This window comes from Raphanus sativus, chromosome 6 (genome assembly GCF_000801105.2).
Source record: "Raphanus sativus cultivar WK10039 chromosome 6, ASM80110v3, whole genome shotgun sequence".
Classification (NCBI taxonomy): Eukaryota; Viridiplantae; Streptophyta; class Magnoliopsida; order Brassicales; family Brassicaceae; genus Raphanus; species Raphanus sativus.
Genome location: NC_079516.1, coordinates 41,739,908 through 41,756,375, shown reverse-complemented (window position 1 = coordinate 41,756,375; position 16,468 = coordinate 41,739,908). Strand labels below are relative to the sequence as shown.

Here is a 16,468-nt window from a genome sequence, read left to right as displayed (position 1 = left end):
GGGCTGATGAACGAAGTTTACCTATTGGGCCTCACATAAGCCCGACCACAAGAGTCAAGGGGAAGGAAGGGGGGGGGGGGGGGCTGATGATTTAAGAGGATCTCATTATATTCAGAACTCAAAAAGGACTTTTTTAAACTCCGGATTTAAACAAAAATTTAGGAGGTGATTAAAAAGGATTTTAGGAGTTTAGATATAAATAAACTTTTTATTATTTAAAAAAAAGAATCAACCACATAAAATATGGAAACCAAAAAAATTTTCTTTTATCAAAACCAAAAACTTTCCTATCAAGACTAAAATATAAGGTTTAATCATCTTAAGAGGTTCATCGTCACATTGTCTTCTTTTTGACATGTCAAAATCATTCAAGCTTCACATGTCAAATTCATTCAAGCGTCACGTGGATCACAACCATAGGCCATTAGAATATACAATATTTTGAAACAAAAGGAGTATTTTCTTTTTAATAACATGCAGTATGCATCTTAAAATTGTAATAAACACAACCATAGACCACTGCCTTAGGTGCCTTGTTCTTTACTTCAGTTTTATGTGTCAAAATTATAGATTAAACTCTGAAGAGAATCCTTGGTTACGTAGTTGCTAAATAATATATTATTAATAGTAGTCGACATGGGTATCAGGACAAATGTCATCGGACAAAAGTTCTTTGCGGAAAGGCGGAGGAAGAAAAGGAGGACGAGTACACATGAGCAAAGCCCAATTAACTCCTTGGAAAAACGGGTGGCGTTTCACGGCAGATGCACCCAGAGACGACCCCAGACGTCGGATCGGGTCCTTAGCCAGTAGCTGAGAGATCAGATCCTTGGCCGCGCTTGGAATGGTTGGCTCTTTTGGAAACTCGAGGGCTCTAGCGACGATGTTTGCAAGGGTTAACTCGTGGTCCATCCCTTTGAAAGGCGTCGTACCGTAGAACAGCTCGAACATGAATATCCCCAATGTCCACCAGTCCACCGCGCTCCCATGCCCTTCTCCTGCCATTCACATTTTGGATGAGTTAATATGATCTTAACTAACAAAATAACGTAGCAAATCATAATGAAGTAACTTTGAAGTAATACCTGAAACAATTTCAGGGGCCAAGTACTCATGCGTCCCAACAAAGGACATGGAGCGGACGTCCAGAGGCTCGGCCACAAGCTCAGGACCGTTGTTACGGTGATCAGCTTTCTTCTTACGTCTTCGGATTCTCGGGTGGAAGCAGGAGACAGCTGGGACAATACAGTTTGGGATCATGCAAGAAGACGATGTGGTCTGATGATGGTCCATTGTTTGGCTCTCGTTCTGGTCAGAAGAGCCGTTCAGTACAATCTGTGGTGTGGAGGTGGATTCATCACATCTCAAGGAGAGATCGAAATCGGTTAGCATGATGTGACCATCTGATCGAACCAGCACATTCTCAGGCTTCAAGTCTCGGTAAACAATCCCCATCATGTGAAGATATTCCATGGCTACGATCACTTCCGATACGTAGAATCTAGAAATTACAAGAGATGTGGTTAATTAATTACTGATGTGAACGCAAAATTGATACAAGGGACAGGAAGAAGAAAACAGGGTAGTGAGGACAAAACGAATAATTGAGATTTGCAATAATAATTTGGAATCTCTTGTTACATATTTAGGTATTGTGACAAAATGTATGTTGGGTTTTGGGGACAAGAAGATAATGTTGGGTTAGGTTTACACTATGCATAAGGAACAATAATGGACCTACAAGGTTTCCTAGCTTAACGAACTCTTTTGTCTAAGAGAGTTTCTGGTGCATATACATTACCCAGGATTCCTCTTTTGTCTTCAGGGGTCCACAGTCAACAAACATACTCCACACAAAACAGTGTATAAAAGTCTGTTTTGGGTTCTTAAGAACAAGTTCACACAAAAGATAAACCAGAAACTTCGTGATATTTTTGTGTGGGACAACCTCAAATAACATAAGGTGCCACTACAACATGATAAGAAGGATAGCTAGATGTAGTGAGGACTACCTATATTGGTTCTCAATCATTTTAATTTAATAGTAAAGAAGAAACCTAGTAGAACTCAGTTACATGGCCAGTGACAAAAGAAAAAGGTAAAGCAAATATATACTCAATACACATTAGAATTTAGTTGCAACTAAAACACAATCAAGTCACAATAGTTTTAAGAGAATGCCTAAGCCAGTCATGACCTTTCTTTAATGTGTCAACTACTACTTGATCTGACATTAACTCAGGAAAAAAAACAGATCTATCATCATCTACAAAGAAGTAGATCCGGGTTTCTAGTATATTACGTGGTAAGAGTTGGTCCATAAATGGCAATAAGTGGCTAACTCAACTAACAATAATCACTTCATCTACTACCAGGTAAAAATAAATCTATCTGCACCAACCAACCCGGCAATAAAACTTTTCTACCAACCAAAAAAAGCCTACTATAATAAACAAAAAGCGTACTATTATTTGCATCATCAAGTATTTGTTTTCTTGTGTGGTATCCATCATCCACTCTGTTCTGTTTGGATCGTCAGTTTTATAATTCGTATCTACTACCAGATATCAGTCTAGATCTGCTGAGTTTCATAAAAGTTTAAATAACAACAAATGAACTTAAATGCATAGAAAACCCCAAAATGACTAAAAATGTACCAAAAATATATTCTCATTTTTTTCTTTTGTAATTTTGAGTATTCTTACTAGAGTGGGGCAAACTCATTAAGATTATCTGAAGTGAAATATAGAAAATTCATAGTAGCCACCGGTTTCAAAAGAAATGGTAAAGTTGTAATAATTGTTACAAATAACCTGCTCTGCTGGTATATGCTTGTACTGAAGCCACATGCGCGCAATTAGAAAAATATTCAGATTCATCTTCCATGACATGCTACGTGATTCAATTAAATCGCACGGTCCCACTACAAATGTACACGTGTCCTTAAACGATTTGTTATTATTTAAAGTCAAACCCCACTCGGTTTGACATTTTTAGGCGGTCCGCACCGATAGCAACTACTTATATTGCGCCCTACGATACACGCACAGATGTAAGAAGCACACACTTTGTTAATCGTGCGTACTTCTGCCTATATTACAATTAAATATACTATACATAATATAAATGGCCACACTAGTCTTTTTATTTAAACAAGCCGACAAAAACAAATTAAATTAAATTAAAACTAGACTTTTCTACTACCTTTTTGTGTGGCGTAAATAGACTTAAATCTATATTTTAAATATCGAGCACGTCGATCAATAAAACAAATCTGGAAACAATTTACTTTTTTTTTTTTAACAATTTACAATACAATGCTAAGTTTAGGAAGTTAGGAACATAGCGGACGAGATTACGGAAACTAATTGTGCAAAACTTAATGCGATCTTACTTAAAGGGCCTATGATTTAATGATAATTGCCCGTTAAACAGGCAATAATCGTGTTAGATAACGGTGCAAAGGGAAGCACAAAGCCATAAACTCTGTTTAAGTGTTATAACTACCAGACAAATTGACCAGCTGATTGGTCCCACTTCCCTGATTTCATCAACCTTCCTAATCCTCCTAAGTATTTTTTTAAAAATGTTTTTGGAAACTGAATACTACACGATAGATAAACGGAAGTTGTTAACGGCGGTTACCTGACGGCGGATTCGTGGAAGCGTTTGGAAGGCTGTTTCTGACGGAGAACGTGGAGGTCGCCGCCGGGACAAAACTCCGTCAGCAAACAGAGCCATTTCGGTGAATCAATGGCGGCGTAGAGCGTGGGGAGGAAAGGGTGGTCGAGCGTCTCGAGAATCTCTCTCTCCGTCTTGGCTCTGCCTTCTTTGCTCCGGCTCGCGAGCTCCTTCTTGTCCATGACCTTGGCGGCCAAGAGCGGCAATTCGACGGCGGTTGTGGATTTGAACTCGGCTAAGAAAACGGAGCCGATGTCTCCGGCGCCGAGGCGGAGACGGAACCGGAGATCGGAGAGGGAGAGAGACGATCTGAGTGAGGGAGGAAGTTTGGCGGAGGAGAAAGATGTCGCCGGAGTGAGAGCTGCGGCGGAGGAGGATGAGCGAGAGCCGGAGCTAGTGCTTCGGTTAACGGTGGTTCCGGCGGAGGTGAAGCTCACACTTTGTAGATCGTCTGCCAGATCGTCAACCCATGGCTCCATCTCGGATCCAATCAATGAAGAGAGAAGAGAGAGATGTGGCAATGGAGAAGGAGAAGGAGAAGGAGAAGGAGAAGAAGTTAGTTGTGAGATTTTGCCGAGAAATAGAATATCAATAGAAGATACAAAAACGATGTGTATGGCAATGGCAAAGGCTGTAATATAGGGGTTACATATGCCCTGTTGTGTAATTAATCGTAATTTTGGCTTATATTTTAAGCAACTTTCGATAGTTAGGATTCAATAAAATTTTATTTATTGTAACTCGACAATAATTACGAAATTATTTGGAACGATTTGGCTATCCATCATATCTTTCTTCCTATGTGTTTCGAAAGAGAGAAGCAGAGATCAGACATTTAACCTAGGCCCCTACAGAGAAAGAAAATGACATACACATCTTTTGTGTTTGTTTTATTTCAGTTGTAATTGTTGTATTTTATTCGTATAACAAAAATGCTAATTTCTTCTTTTTTATCAAAAGATTAATTACTATATTCTTTTTTTTTTGTCGGCTAATTACTATATTCATAATGCACACTTGTACAGTTTACACCTAAGTCTGATCTACAATATATTTTGTTATTACAAAAAACTCTATAACAAAAATAAGTTTTGTTCCAACATATTTTTCTAAAATATCAATCTCCAAGACTCCAAATATATAGTAAAATATAGAAAATGTAACAGTTTCGCATTCTACATATAACAGTGAAAAGCTTTATCTGACATTCATAGCTTCCATAGTATGACTCTCTAAGCCTCCACTGTTGTAGAATCATCCGTGACATAAAAATACACAACTTTCTTTCCATTCTCCATCGATGTAGCATCTTTTTATATCTTTCGGTAAACGTTTGAGAATGTGGGTGTAGAAGCCTCCAAATTTTGAATCATTAATTTGTGCTTGAGCCCATATCGCACCCTCTATCTCCACTACACTCAAAATTGGTTTCGTTTAAAAAAAGAATTGTTGTTCTGATTTTTTCCAAATATACCACATAATCAAGAAAAATAGCTGAAGTTATAATCTCATAGAAGTCTTCATAATAAATAATCTACTAGGTATTTTCCTGCACCATGTGCAGTAAAATTGTTTTCAAAATTTAATTTATATTTAAAATAAGGTTTATTAAATATTATAGATTTTATTATTTTTACCGATATTTAAATATAGATTTTATTTATTTAAATATTAAATTAAAATAAAATGATTTTTTATTTAAAAATATATTGTATAATTATCAAAAATTTGAACTAACAATGTTTATAGAATCTGTAGATATATAAGAATCTAATGATTTTACGATTAGAAATCAAATTTTTTAAAAAAATTGTAGCAAATTTTTAAAGATTTAGTAATACAAATTGTATAATTATAGAAAATAAAATAAAATATAATTTCGAAATTTTAATGTTATATATGAATATATTTATTTTAGAGATGATTTATGTGATATTACCATATTTAAAGAAGTTTACCAAAAATAAATATCAATATTAAATGTAAGGTATGAGTTATTACCATATTCTAAAAAGTTTATCAAAAATATAAATCAATATAAATGAAATAATCCATGTCATATTTTTTGGAAGCCATGTCATCAATTTTAGTAGCAATGTTATTTTTTTTTTTGTGAAACTGATTGTAGAGAGGACATGTGGCAATACAAATTGTAAAATTATAGAAAATAAAATAAAATATAATTTCGAAATTTTAATGTTATATATGAATATATTTATTTTAGAGATGATGTATGCGATATTACCATATTTAAATAAGTTTACCAAAAATAAATATCAATATTAAATGTAAGGTATGAGTTATTACCATATTCTAAAAAGTTTACCAAAAATATAAATCAACATTAATCCATGTCATATTTTTCGGAAGCCATGTCATCAATTTTAGTAGCCATGTCATATTTTTTGTGAAACTGATTGTAGAGAGGACATGTGGCAATACAAATTGTATAATTATAGAAAATAAAATAAATATAATTTCGAAATTTTAATGTTATATATGAATATATTTATTTTAGAGATGATGTATGCGATATTACCATATTTAAAGAAGTTTACCAAAAATAAATATAAATATTAAATGTAAGGTATGAGTTATTACCATATTCTAAAAAGTTTACCAAAAATATAAATCAACATTAAATGAAATAATCCATGTCATATTTTTTGGAAGCCATGTCATCAATTGTAGTAGCCATGTCATATTTTTTTTGTGAAACTGATTGTAGAGATGACATGTGGCAAAATCACTTCTCAAATATAGTCTAGGGGATACTAAAAAAAGGGAAATGTTGGATAAGAGCATCTCCAATGTAATACTCCATTTTTTCCTCCAAAATGGAGTAAAAGTGAAAATGGAGTAAAAATACTCCAACCCTACTCCATTTCTCACTCCATAATAGAGTGATGAACAAACAAAAATTAGATTACTCCATTTATGGAGTAAACACTATTATGGAGTGAGATATGGAGTTAGGTTGGAGCAATCCTTACTCCATAATCGTTTTTACTCCATTTTAGAAGAAAAAATGGAGTGGGGTTGGAGATACCCTAACACAGAGTTATAAGGAATTTTTGATAGAGCCCACATTTGAATTGATGGTGGGCATTTAAAAAATATGTGATTGATTCTTCTTCTACTTCGCAAATACTGCATTGTGTATCACATTGTATCGTCCTCAAATTTTTGGTGACAATTATAGTTTCAGATATAGCTTGCCAAATCAAATGCTTTAACGTTAGAGAGAAATTCACCTTCCACGTAAAAGCCATGAGAGGTAGTCAGTGGCGGAGGCACTTCATGTTGACGTGGGTCAAACGACCCATGTGAAATGAAGGAATTTTATCTTTTACTTGTGCTTTTACAGAGGAAACTTGAGCAAATATAGTAAATCAAAGCTTATTGACCCATGTAATATACATGGACTCTACTACTGACTCCGGTGAACACTTTGGCTAGCTCCGCCACTGGAGGTAGTATCTAATCTGTAAAAAGTCAGACCTATTTACGAATCTTGATATTACTTTTGTCTTGTAACCTGATCTCATTGTATACTTCTCATGTATTGTAAAGTGCCAACCATATGTATCCGGTCTAGAGCTATGACTTACCGCCAAACTCTTGGGAATAAAAATGTTCCAAGAATGGTCGACCAAATGTTGAATGTGGATTTTGATTATCGAATCGAGTTCGCTATACAATAAGGATCGAGATTGCTAAGTTTTATCTATCTACAATCTGTCTAGAAGCTTTCTGTAGAAAAGTTGATCCGTTACTTAGCCGACGAAGGCCTTTTTTATAGTCGAAGAGTGCTCTAAATGCGACAAAAAAACAGTTCGTCGTCTTTACTTATGAGGTCGTATGTTTGGTTTGTCAAGTGAGATTACATATTCCATATGATGCAGATGCAACTCGTCTGATCATTTAATACTTGTCATACACTCATACTGCATCATCCGTATTTCTTTGATTGTTCAAGCACCCTTCCTTTCGGGTATGGAAGCGACGAGCTCGTCATATCCTTTTCATCATCATGTTTTGTCTTTAAGCAAGTCAGACTTCGTTCGTCGGATATGTGAGTTAAATGAACATTTTTCGAATCTAAATCGGATATTGATATGGATGTGAAGCTCACCTTCAACACTATAACACATATTGTTATCTCTGTAACATATGGTTAGTGTTTTGTCATCTATCTTATTAAAGCTGAAGTACAAATTCGGTGTGTTTGGATACTTGGATAAGAGTATTAAAAAAATTTGGTGTGTTTGGAAACATGGATTGTAGTCTTTTAAAAAAAAAATTGTTTGGAAACAAAGATAGTAGTATTAAATAGAAAAAATAATGGGCTTAAGTTATTAAATCCATTATAAAAGAATGTTGTCAATATATATAAGAAAAATACAATACAAAGCCCAATTTAAAATACCAATTCAAATTATGGTTTTTATATTTCATATTTCATATTAAAATTTTAAAATATAATATATGTAATTATTTATATGATGATACATATTAAATAAGTATTAATTATATCATTACTTATATTATGGTACATATAAAATATGATTAATTATATGATGAAATTATACGATATATAATAATGACTAAGGATGGGTTTTCAGACATCCATACGGGTTTGGTTCTGATCAGTTTGCGTTTCGGGTTTTCAAGGTCAAATATTTCAGTCCTATTACGATGTTTCTAAATTTTTGTTTGAGTTTGATTCGGATCTTTACGGGTTTGGTTTGGGTTTGGATAACATATTTAAATTATTTTTAAAGTTTTAAATCACTATATATTTAAAATTTCTCAAAATCTATAAATAAAGTAATATATTACCTATAAATTTAAATAACATATGTCAGAATACCTAAGCTTAACATATCAATTGGTATGATTTAAAAATTTGGATACGAAATCAATAATTATTTTAAGTATTTTTTGGTGATTTGAATATACTTTAACTATTTCAGATATTTGTTTTTGACTATCTATATATATTTTCAAGTATTTAAAGTAATTTAAAGGTATCATTCTTGATGTTTTATATACATCAAAATACAAAAATAATATATATATATAAATATATAAATCTATTTTTAGATAAATTCAGGTACACGAATACTTCGGTTCGGATCCGATTCGGTTCTCTAACTAACAAAATTTTAAATAATTCGAATATTTAATCAATTTATGTTCAGATTGGTACTATATTTACGGATTGGTATCAGTTCTGTTCCTCGGATTCATTTTGCCAACCATAATAATTACATGAAAAACAAATATCATCATATTTTTAAAAATATACATCCGCGGAGGTGCAGAGATCAAAGTATAATCATTTATTTTAACAACAAGCCAAATAAATATGTTGATTGAAGAGCGAATAAAAAAAAACTAAAGAAATACATAGTTTATCAGAGACACTCTATGTCGAATTTATTATAAAGAAAATTTTATTAAAATAAATAAATCAATAATTACAAACAAATAATATATTTTATAAAAGTGAAAAATAATACCCGCGCTTTCGAAGCGCGGGTCAAAATCTAGTTAGTTTACCAATCAAGTCCTAAAGCAAAATAAATCTAACCAAACAAACGGAACCAAATCTGAATGCACAAATCTCTCATGTCCGTTAAAAGTTAGAACTAAACCGAACTATCACTCCCTGCTTTAATTAATTGCAACATCTACCCCTGATTCCTTTGGGTATTACGGAGAAAGACTCGAACGCAGAAAAACCACGTTTATCCAAAAAAAAATCTCCAGGCCAGGGAATGATGACTCCGTCACAGTACTGCAGGCTCACAACTTCTCCACAATCCTTCTTATTTACCATTCTGCCCCCACCTCGATCTCTTCCTCCGCCTTGTCACAAGAACCGAACCTCGTTTCGAGTTCCCGAGAAAAACCCAGATTCTTACCTTCCTTGTGTGCTTTGCATCATCATCATCATCATCTTCTCCAATGGCTACTCCGACGCAGAACAGCGAGACCAAACCTTTCTCCGTCCTTTTCGTATGTCTGGGTAACATCTGTCGGAGCCCAGCAGCCGAAGGCGTCTTCAGAGACATCGTCAAAAAGAGAGGCCTCGACTCCAGTTTCATCATTGATTCCGCCGGAACCATCGATTATCACGAGGTGATTGATATCCAATCTCTCCAGTTCGATTCTTTTGTTTTTTTTTTCCTCCTGAACCAAACACAATCTAGTCTGTTTTTAGGGTTGTGAAAGCAAAAGATTGATTGATGTCTGATTGGGAACAGTTACTGTAATAATGTTTCAGATGCTCAATTTTTATTGTGCGTTTTTTTTGAAGGGGAATATGGCAGATCCAAGGATGAGAAGCGCTGCGAAACGTCGTGGAGTTGAGATAACGTCATTATCTAGACCGATAAAGGCATCTGATTTCAGGGAGTTTGATCTCATTCTCGCCATGGATGAGCAGAACAAAGGTAGATATGATTAATGTTGTAACATTCTACAAGAATCATGGAGAGTTGACATTATATGATGGAAGTTGTTTGTTTGTTTGCTTGCAGAGGATATATTGGAGGCTTACAATGTGTGGAAAGCCAGAGGCAATTACCCACCTGATGCTGATAAAAAGGTAACGTTGGTGTTTGTTTGTTGTTTGCTCGCCATTTTCAGGAGGTTATACAAAACACTTTCATTGGATTTTGCAGGTGAAGCTCATGTGTTCGTATTGCAAGAAACACAATGACAAGGTAGTGCCGGACCCGTATTATGGTGGAGCTCAAGGTTTTGAGAAGGTAACAAACAATAACCAGAAGTACGCTTATTAGTTGCACCTTAGAAACTACCCGTCTCTTATTGGTGGGAATATATATATATATATGTATACATATGTTCCGGCCTAGTGATATATATCATCTTTAAAATGGTTTAAATTGGTTTATAAGATTCCCAAATTTTTCCTGTTTAATCGTTTGGAATCTTCAATCTTCTTTCTTCGTTCTACTTCTATGTTAGGTATTGGACTTGCTTGAAGATGCATGTGAATCGTTGCTAGACAGTATCACGGCTGAAAATTGACATTGCGAAGCTCAAAGTCCTGATTCCAGACACAAACTATGTGTGTGTGATTGAAACTGATGTTATTAAATTTATAAGACATCTTCAGTGATGCCAAACAGCGTGAGAAATGGGTGTGAAGCTCGAATCTTGTTGAATGTTTCTTTAAGAAAATCTTGTTAGATCACACGCTCATTTTTAAAGCATCTCATACCCGTTCAAATTACTGTACATTAGCAAAAACGGTTGACGTGCATTGTCTGCAACCAGTGAAATTGACAACAACAAATATTATAATGTTATGAATCTATGATACTTACTGAGTAAATTCTTTCACTCTATTTGTAACACTCGGCTCCCCCAACACACGACTCAGGGTTAACAAGAGTGGTTCGCCACCCCAAACACACAAACAGACATTCTACCGTGTTTCATCACTGGTCCAAGATCCACCAGTTTTACTCTGGGTTTAAAAAAGTGTGCTAACGCGCGAAAGGCGAACTTTGTTTGGGGGTCACTGCCTCGGAATGGTGAAGCCAGGCAAATTCAAGTAAGCGTAGCTTCAACCTCGCATTGAGCCGCTTTGGAAGCCTCAAACCTCATCATGCTTCACTGCTTAGGCGACTTAGTCAGCAAGTTTCTTTCCTATCAAAACTTATGTTACATTAAAAAAAGGTTTATGTTGGTTTGATTTTATGTTTAAAACTTTGTTGACTTTATTCTATGTTTTAAGACTTGTTAGTTTGATTCTTTGTTTCTTGAACACTTTGTGGAGATTAATTCTCTGTTTTAAGTTTTATTTTATGGAGACTTATTTATTTTTAATTTTAATTTTAATGGTTTAGAATAATATAAAAAATAAAAAACTGAATGATTATATGTGCTAATCCCTGATCTTACGTGTAGGTTCAGCTCACACTTTGGCAAAGCATTCCAAAGCAACGCTATAGCTTTGGGACGAGCTTGATCTCCCCTTCGCTTCAAGGGTTGAAGGGCTATCTTAAACCTAGGTTCTACTTAGAGCCCTAGATACATGAGAATGAAAAGAACCTAGGTTCTATAGTATATAAGTGTTTGTTCCATACCTCTCAACCCTCAGTTTTAATTTCATAGATTCATGAATTGTCCACATTGTTATCTGAGAAGAAGAAAAAATGTTTGAAAAACTCCAAAAAAAAACTTGTTTCTCATGGAACTGATCACATGTTTAGTATAGTGTGCACCAAGTTCTAAATCTAAATAGTCTTCCAGTCTTCATCATTTGTCTCATCTAATCATCAAAATCAACCTTATACTCTAGAAAATTACTTAAATGATGCCAAATTCCAATGCCAATTGTCTAATTTATCTGAATTTTATTGTTGGTGGTTTAGAAGTCATTCAGTTTTGTTTGGTCAAACCTTGTGCAGTAAAATATATATAAATTAAAAATGTTTGATGATAAATGATTATAGTTGAACACAAATAGTTTATAAACTAAATCAAATCGATAAGATTTGTTCTTTAGCTATGATTCCACTTCAGTGCAAGGTTTAATTATGATTGTTCTTTACTTACCATTTCATTTCAATAATACAGCTTAAAACGTTGAGGATAGCTAGTGTACGGTTGATACAATAGTTGTATAGTTATATTAGTTCAACCTCTCTTGCCTTGGTTTGGTTACTATCGAAGATGATAATGGGATCATCCTCTCTCATATCATGGAGAATAGTGATGTTTGTGTCCAGTATAAGATATCTTTGTTCAGTTCATATCACTCTTTGGTTATCTTTTCATGATGTTTTTTTTTTCATTTCGTTTTCAACAATTATAGAAAATGAAGGAGATACTAAACTACCTACTAAAACTGAACGTGATGACACCAAGAAGCAGGTACATTATGACCATGGCGATACTAGTCTATGTTTCATGTTGTTATTTAAAATATTTTGTAATTATTTGATCAAAAGATGTTTATTGTTAAAATGATATTTTTAATATCACTTAAAATTAAGCAGTAAAAATTGTGATTGTATTTTAGAAATCATATTATATAAGTAAAATATAATTTATATATATTTTTGCTATAATTGAAAGATATTATAGTCAACTAAATATATGATAAGTAAATAAAATTAATTATAAACTCTTTTTAGTCAATTAAACATATATCAATTTATGTTAATTAATTATTTTATGTAATCATGTAAGAATTAGATAGATGTATAAAAAATGTTTCTATTACTTTGAAAACATATATTTTGTATTGTTTAAAATTATGTTTTAAAAATAAATATATTTCTTTTTTCTAATATCAAGATTATCTTTGTGAAATTTGTTTTTATGAAATCAAATTATATAGATTTTTCATCTAAGAAACAATAGATATAAAGCAAGTATTTTATTTGTTCAAAAGTATATTTTTTATAAAAATATTTTTAAAATAGAATATTACTATCTTGTGAAATTTCCTTTTAATGAAATAATATTATATATACATATATTTTCGTTTTTAAATTTTCTTTTCAAAAGTTATAAATGTTTCCTTTTTAATATATATGTTATATGGAAATTTTTAAAAGGAAACTAATAAAAAATAAATAATAGTATTTAAATATAATATTTTTAATTCATTAAGAGTATCGATGTAATCAACCATTGTGGGAGTTAACGTGAGCTAACACATAGGAAACTGCCTTATTAAATAATATTATAGAGATAATTAAAAATAAAATAGATATCAATTAAATAAGGTAAACTTGTAAACCTGCAAAAAAAATACACCATATATAAGTTAACATAATGTATAATAGATTTTTCAAAAATTAACATAAAAATAACTAACAAAATACTAATTAATTATAAAATGCAAGACTTTCTAATAATATAACTATATAGATTTAAAAACATGATTTTCAAGTTTTATATATATATATATATATTATATATACTATATATAATATATAAGTTGAGGCTATAAATAATTGAGAATGTTGATATATGTATCTAAAAAATTAATAAATGGGTATATTCAATTTAATATTTGATGTGATTTGATTTTTAATGGAGCTTTACATGATTTCAATAAGTTGTAGAGATTTATGTGATTTGTTTAATTTTTTTAATAACTAAGAAAACTCCATTCAAACATCTTAAAATCACCTAAACTTTAAGGAGGGAGGGGGTGTATTGAATTGTGGATTTTAAAGTGTTTTGTTTCAAAATCCCATGTTATTCAACTAATGATTTCTGGAAAAAAATCCAAATCATGTGTTATTGAATATGGCATTTAAGTAAAGTCATCAGAAAGGACTTGCAATCCACTGTTATTCAATTAGTGCATTATAAAAACCAAATCAAAACTCCTGTTATTCAAAGAAATACAAATCTGAAAAGAGAAATCTACGAAGAGGATTTGATGCAAGCTTTTCTTCATTTTTAAGTCAAAATCATCGTTATAGAAATCACACCTGTTATTTGGAAATATCCAATATTAATATTACAAATTAACCAAAGAAAACTACAATCAACATCCCTAAATGATACGAGCCCACCAACGTCTCTCCTTGACAATGTCTCTCTGCAGTTTTCTATCACAAGCACGACAGTCTGGACTGATGTCGATTTGGGTTTCCAACAAGGTGGTGTCGTCTCGCTTGTGCTGCCCAATTCCGTACCTAATGGAGCTTTTGTGAGATTTGAAGTTTCGCAATACAAATACTATTATGCCATATCTACGATTATCATTCTTTATAATAAGGATTCTTGGATCAACAATTGTTGTTATGGGGAGATATGAGCTTCTGATGTTGTTAAACGTACATAAGGTTTAAGATCACTCATTTTATTGTCGGTTTTATGTTGATGGAATTAACAAAGAAGGGCTAAAGAAATTTGTGGTGGGGAAGTGTTTAAAATCTTAAAGCGTGAAGTTAACTGAATGTTTCCAAGGGACGCTTGCTAATGTCGATCTGATTCAGGTCTCTGTGTTTATTGTTAGAAGTTTTTTCTAATTAGCTGAAAGTGTTTATGTAATGACTGAATCAACACTCAAAAGCTTCTGCGAGACTACGATTTTTTTTTTTTGTGCTTCTGTAAGACTACTTGCTCTAAATATGCAAACTAAGGTAGTAGATAGGTGCTCTGGTTCTTTCCTTCCACTAGAAAACAGAGGAGGGCTAAAGCTATGTTTCTTGCTTTAAGATCATAAATAAGTCTTTTTGAATGATCTATCATTCCAAAACCAAAACGTGAAGACGTACTTCTTTTTTTTTTTTTGTAGAAAGGGTTGTTATTAATATTGACTCTAGAACCAAGCTTACATAGCAAAGGAAAGTAACAGAGAAACTAAGCATAGAAAAGAAAAAAAAAAAAAAAAAAAAAAAGAAACTAAGCATAGAAGCTCTGATCGACAAGATCAAATCCCAACCAAAGAAATTACTAAACTAAGGAAACAACCCTTCACGTTTTCTTTATTCAAAAATAAAAATAGATTAATATATCACTGATCTAAAGTACTCTGAAATTTGAGAGGAAATCTCAATAAAAATCACCAATTTTGTTTTTTGGTTTTTGTAAATCCCACCTATATCAACGAGATTTACTCCAAACCACTTTAAACCTCTAGATCATCTTAAATCCATCCAAGCATTTAAAATCCACAGTTTAGTACACCCCCTAAAATTCCACAACTTGAAATATTTTCAATAACATTGGATTTCAGAATACTTTACGAAATGTTAAATTCAATAACAATAAATTTTCAATGAAGTTTTAAATAACAATAAATTTTCTTTGAATAACAATGAGTTTGTCATTTTAATATAAATCATTTAAAACTATAGGTTGAATACATCCCTAAGATTATTTAAGATATGCAGCGTGTATAGTGTGAGTTTAAAATATAGTAGAAACATATATAATGATTTAGTTTAAGATAATCATAATCCATTAATAAATTTTCGATTTGTTCAATTAGATAAGGTGGTTACAGAAAAACTCAGTTTTGGTTTGGTTTAATGATTTACAGAATAAAATTAAAAAACAAATGCTTTGTTGGCAAATATTCTTTATTTTTGAACTTTTTTCTGTTTAGCTCAAGCTCTCCGTTAGGATTGTGCTGATGTCTTATTATTGGTCCACGTTGGATTGTTTCTCCTCCAATATAGCAATGAAAAAGCAGAGAATCATATCGCCAACTTAACCATGGTTAGCACTGTCTTAACCGTGATTAGTTTAAGACCTAGGTTTTAGCATCACCTTGCTTCCGTGTATAATATAAATATATGAACCCTACTTGGCAGTCCCCAATAATTTACTCTCGCACCAAGAAACCATTTGTTTAACTCGCTGCCTGTTTTATTTGTTTATTTATATAGTTTTTCAGTTTTTAATTATTTTTCTTAATCGGCTGCACTGATTCTTGCGTTAATCTATTTAACTGATTTCGTATATATCTTACTACTTTTGCTGCAAATGATGAGTTAATCCCAATTGATAAAAGAAGCTCAAAACCCTTGAGCGGTGTTGGAAATCATAAACTTCCATGACTCTGATGCACGTTGATTAGATTCCGTTGCCATCTTTCTATTTTTGATCTATATTTCTTAGGTAAATCATAGTTGAAATCATCAACAGATGAGCCAAATTAAACAATTTCTGTTGTCAAATCTAAGTTTCATTTTTAAGCACTGTGTTCCGTGCAAGTCGGATGCGTTTTAGATCATCTTTTTTGTTAACCCTAGCATCTATTGGCAAATTTGTT

At 32.6% G+C, this 16,468-nt stretch overlaps 2 protein-coding genes and 1 non-coding gene across 3 annotated transcripts; 2 read left to right on the top strand and 1 right to left on the bottom strand.

Annotated features, from left to right (window-relative positions):
• Positions 1-595: 595 nt before the first annotated feature.
• LOC108806217 (serine/threonine-protein kinase D6PKL2) lies at positions 596-4,330 on the bottom strand. The gene is made up of 3 exons (XM_018578267.2): positions 3,646-4,330; positions 1,086-1,501; positions 596-998 (listed from the first exon to the last, which is right to left on the bottom strand). The coding sequence occupies exons 1-3, from the start codon at positions 4,158-4,160 to the stop codon at positions 622-624; spliced, it is 1,308 nt and encodes a 435-aa protein (XP_018433769.1). The 5' UTR covers positions 4,161-4,330; the 3' UTR covers positions 596-621.
• A 5,038-nt stretch (positions 4,331-9,368) lies between these two features.
• LOC108806385 (uncharacterized) lies at positions 9,369-10,909 on the top strand. Its single transcript, XM_018578485.2, is given in 7 exon segments — positions 9,369-9,564; positions 9,567-9,616; positions 9,619-9,828; positions 10,007-10,142; positions 10,230-10,297; positions 10,374-10,460; positions 10,681-10,909. Coding segments are annotated over 7 exon segments (714 nt in total). The 5' UTR covers positions 9,369-9,464; the 3' UTR covers positions 10,744-10,909.
• A 5,264-nt stretch (positions 10,910-16,173) lies between these two features.
• Positions 16,174-16,264, top strand: LOC130497271 (small nucleolar RNA R72). Its single transcript, XR_008936275.1, has one exon. It is a non-coding gene; the product is annotated as a small nucleolar RNA R72 (small nucleolar RNA).
• Positions 16,265-16,468: the final 204 nt, after the last annotated feature.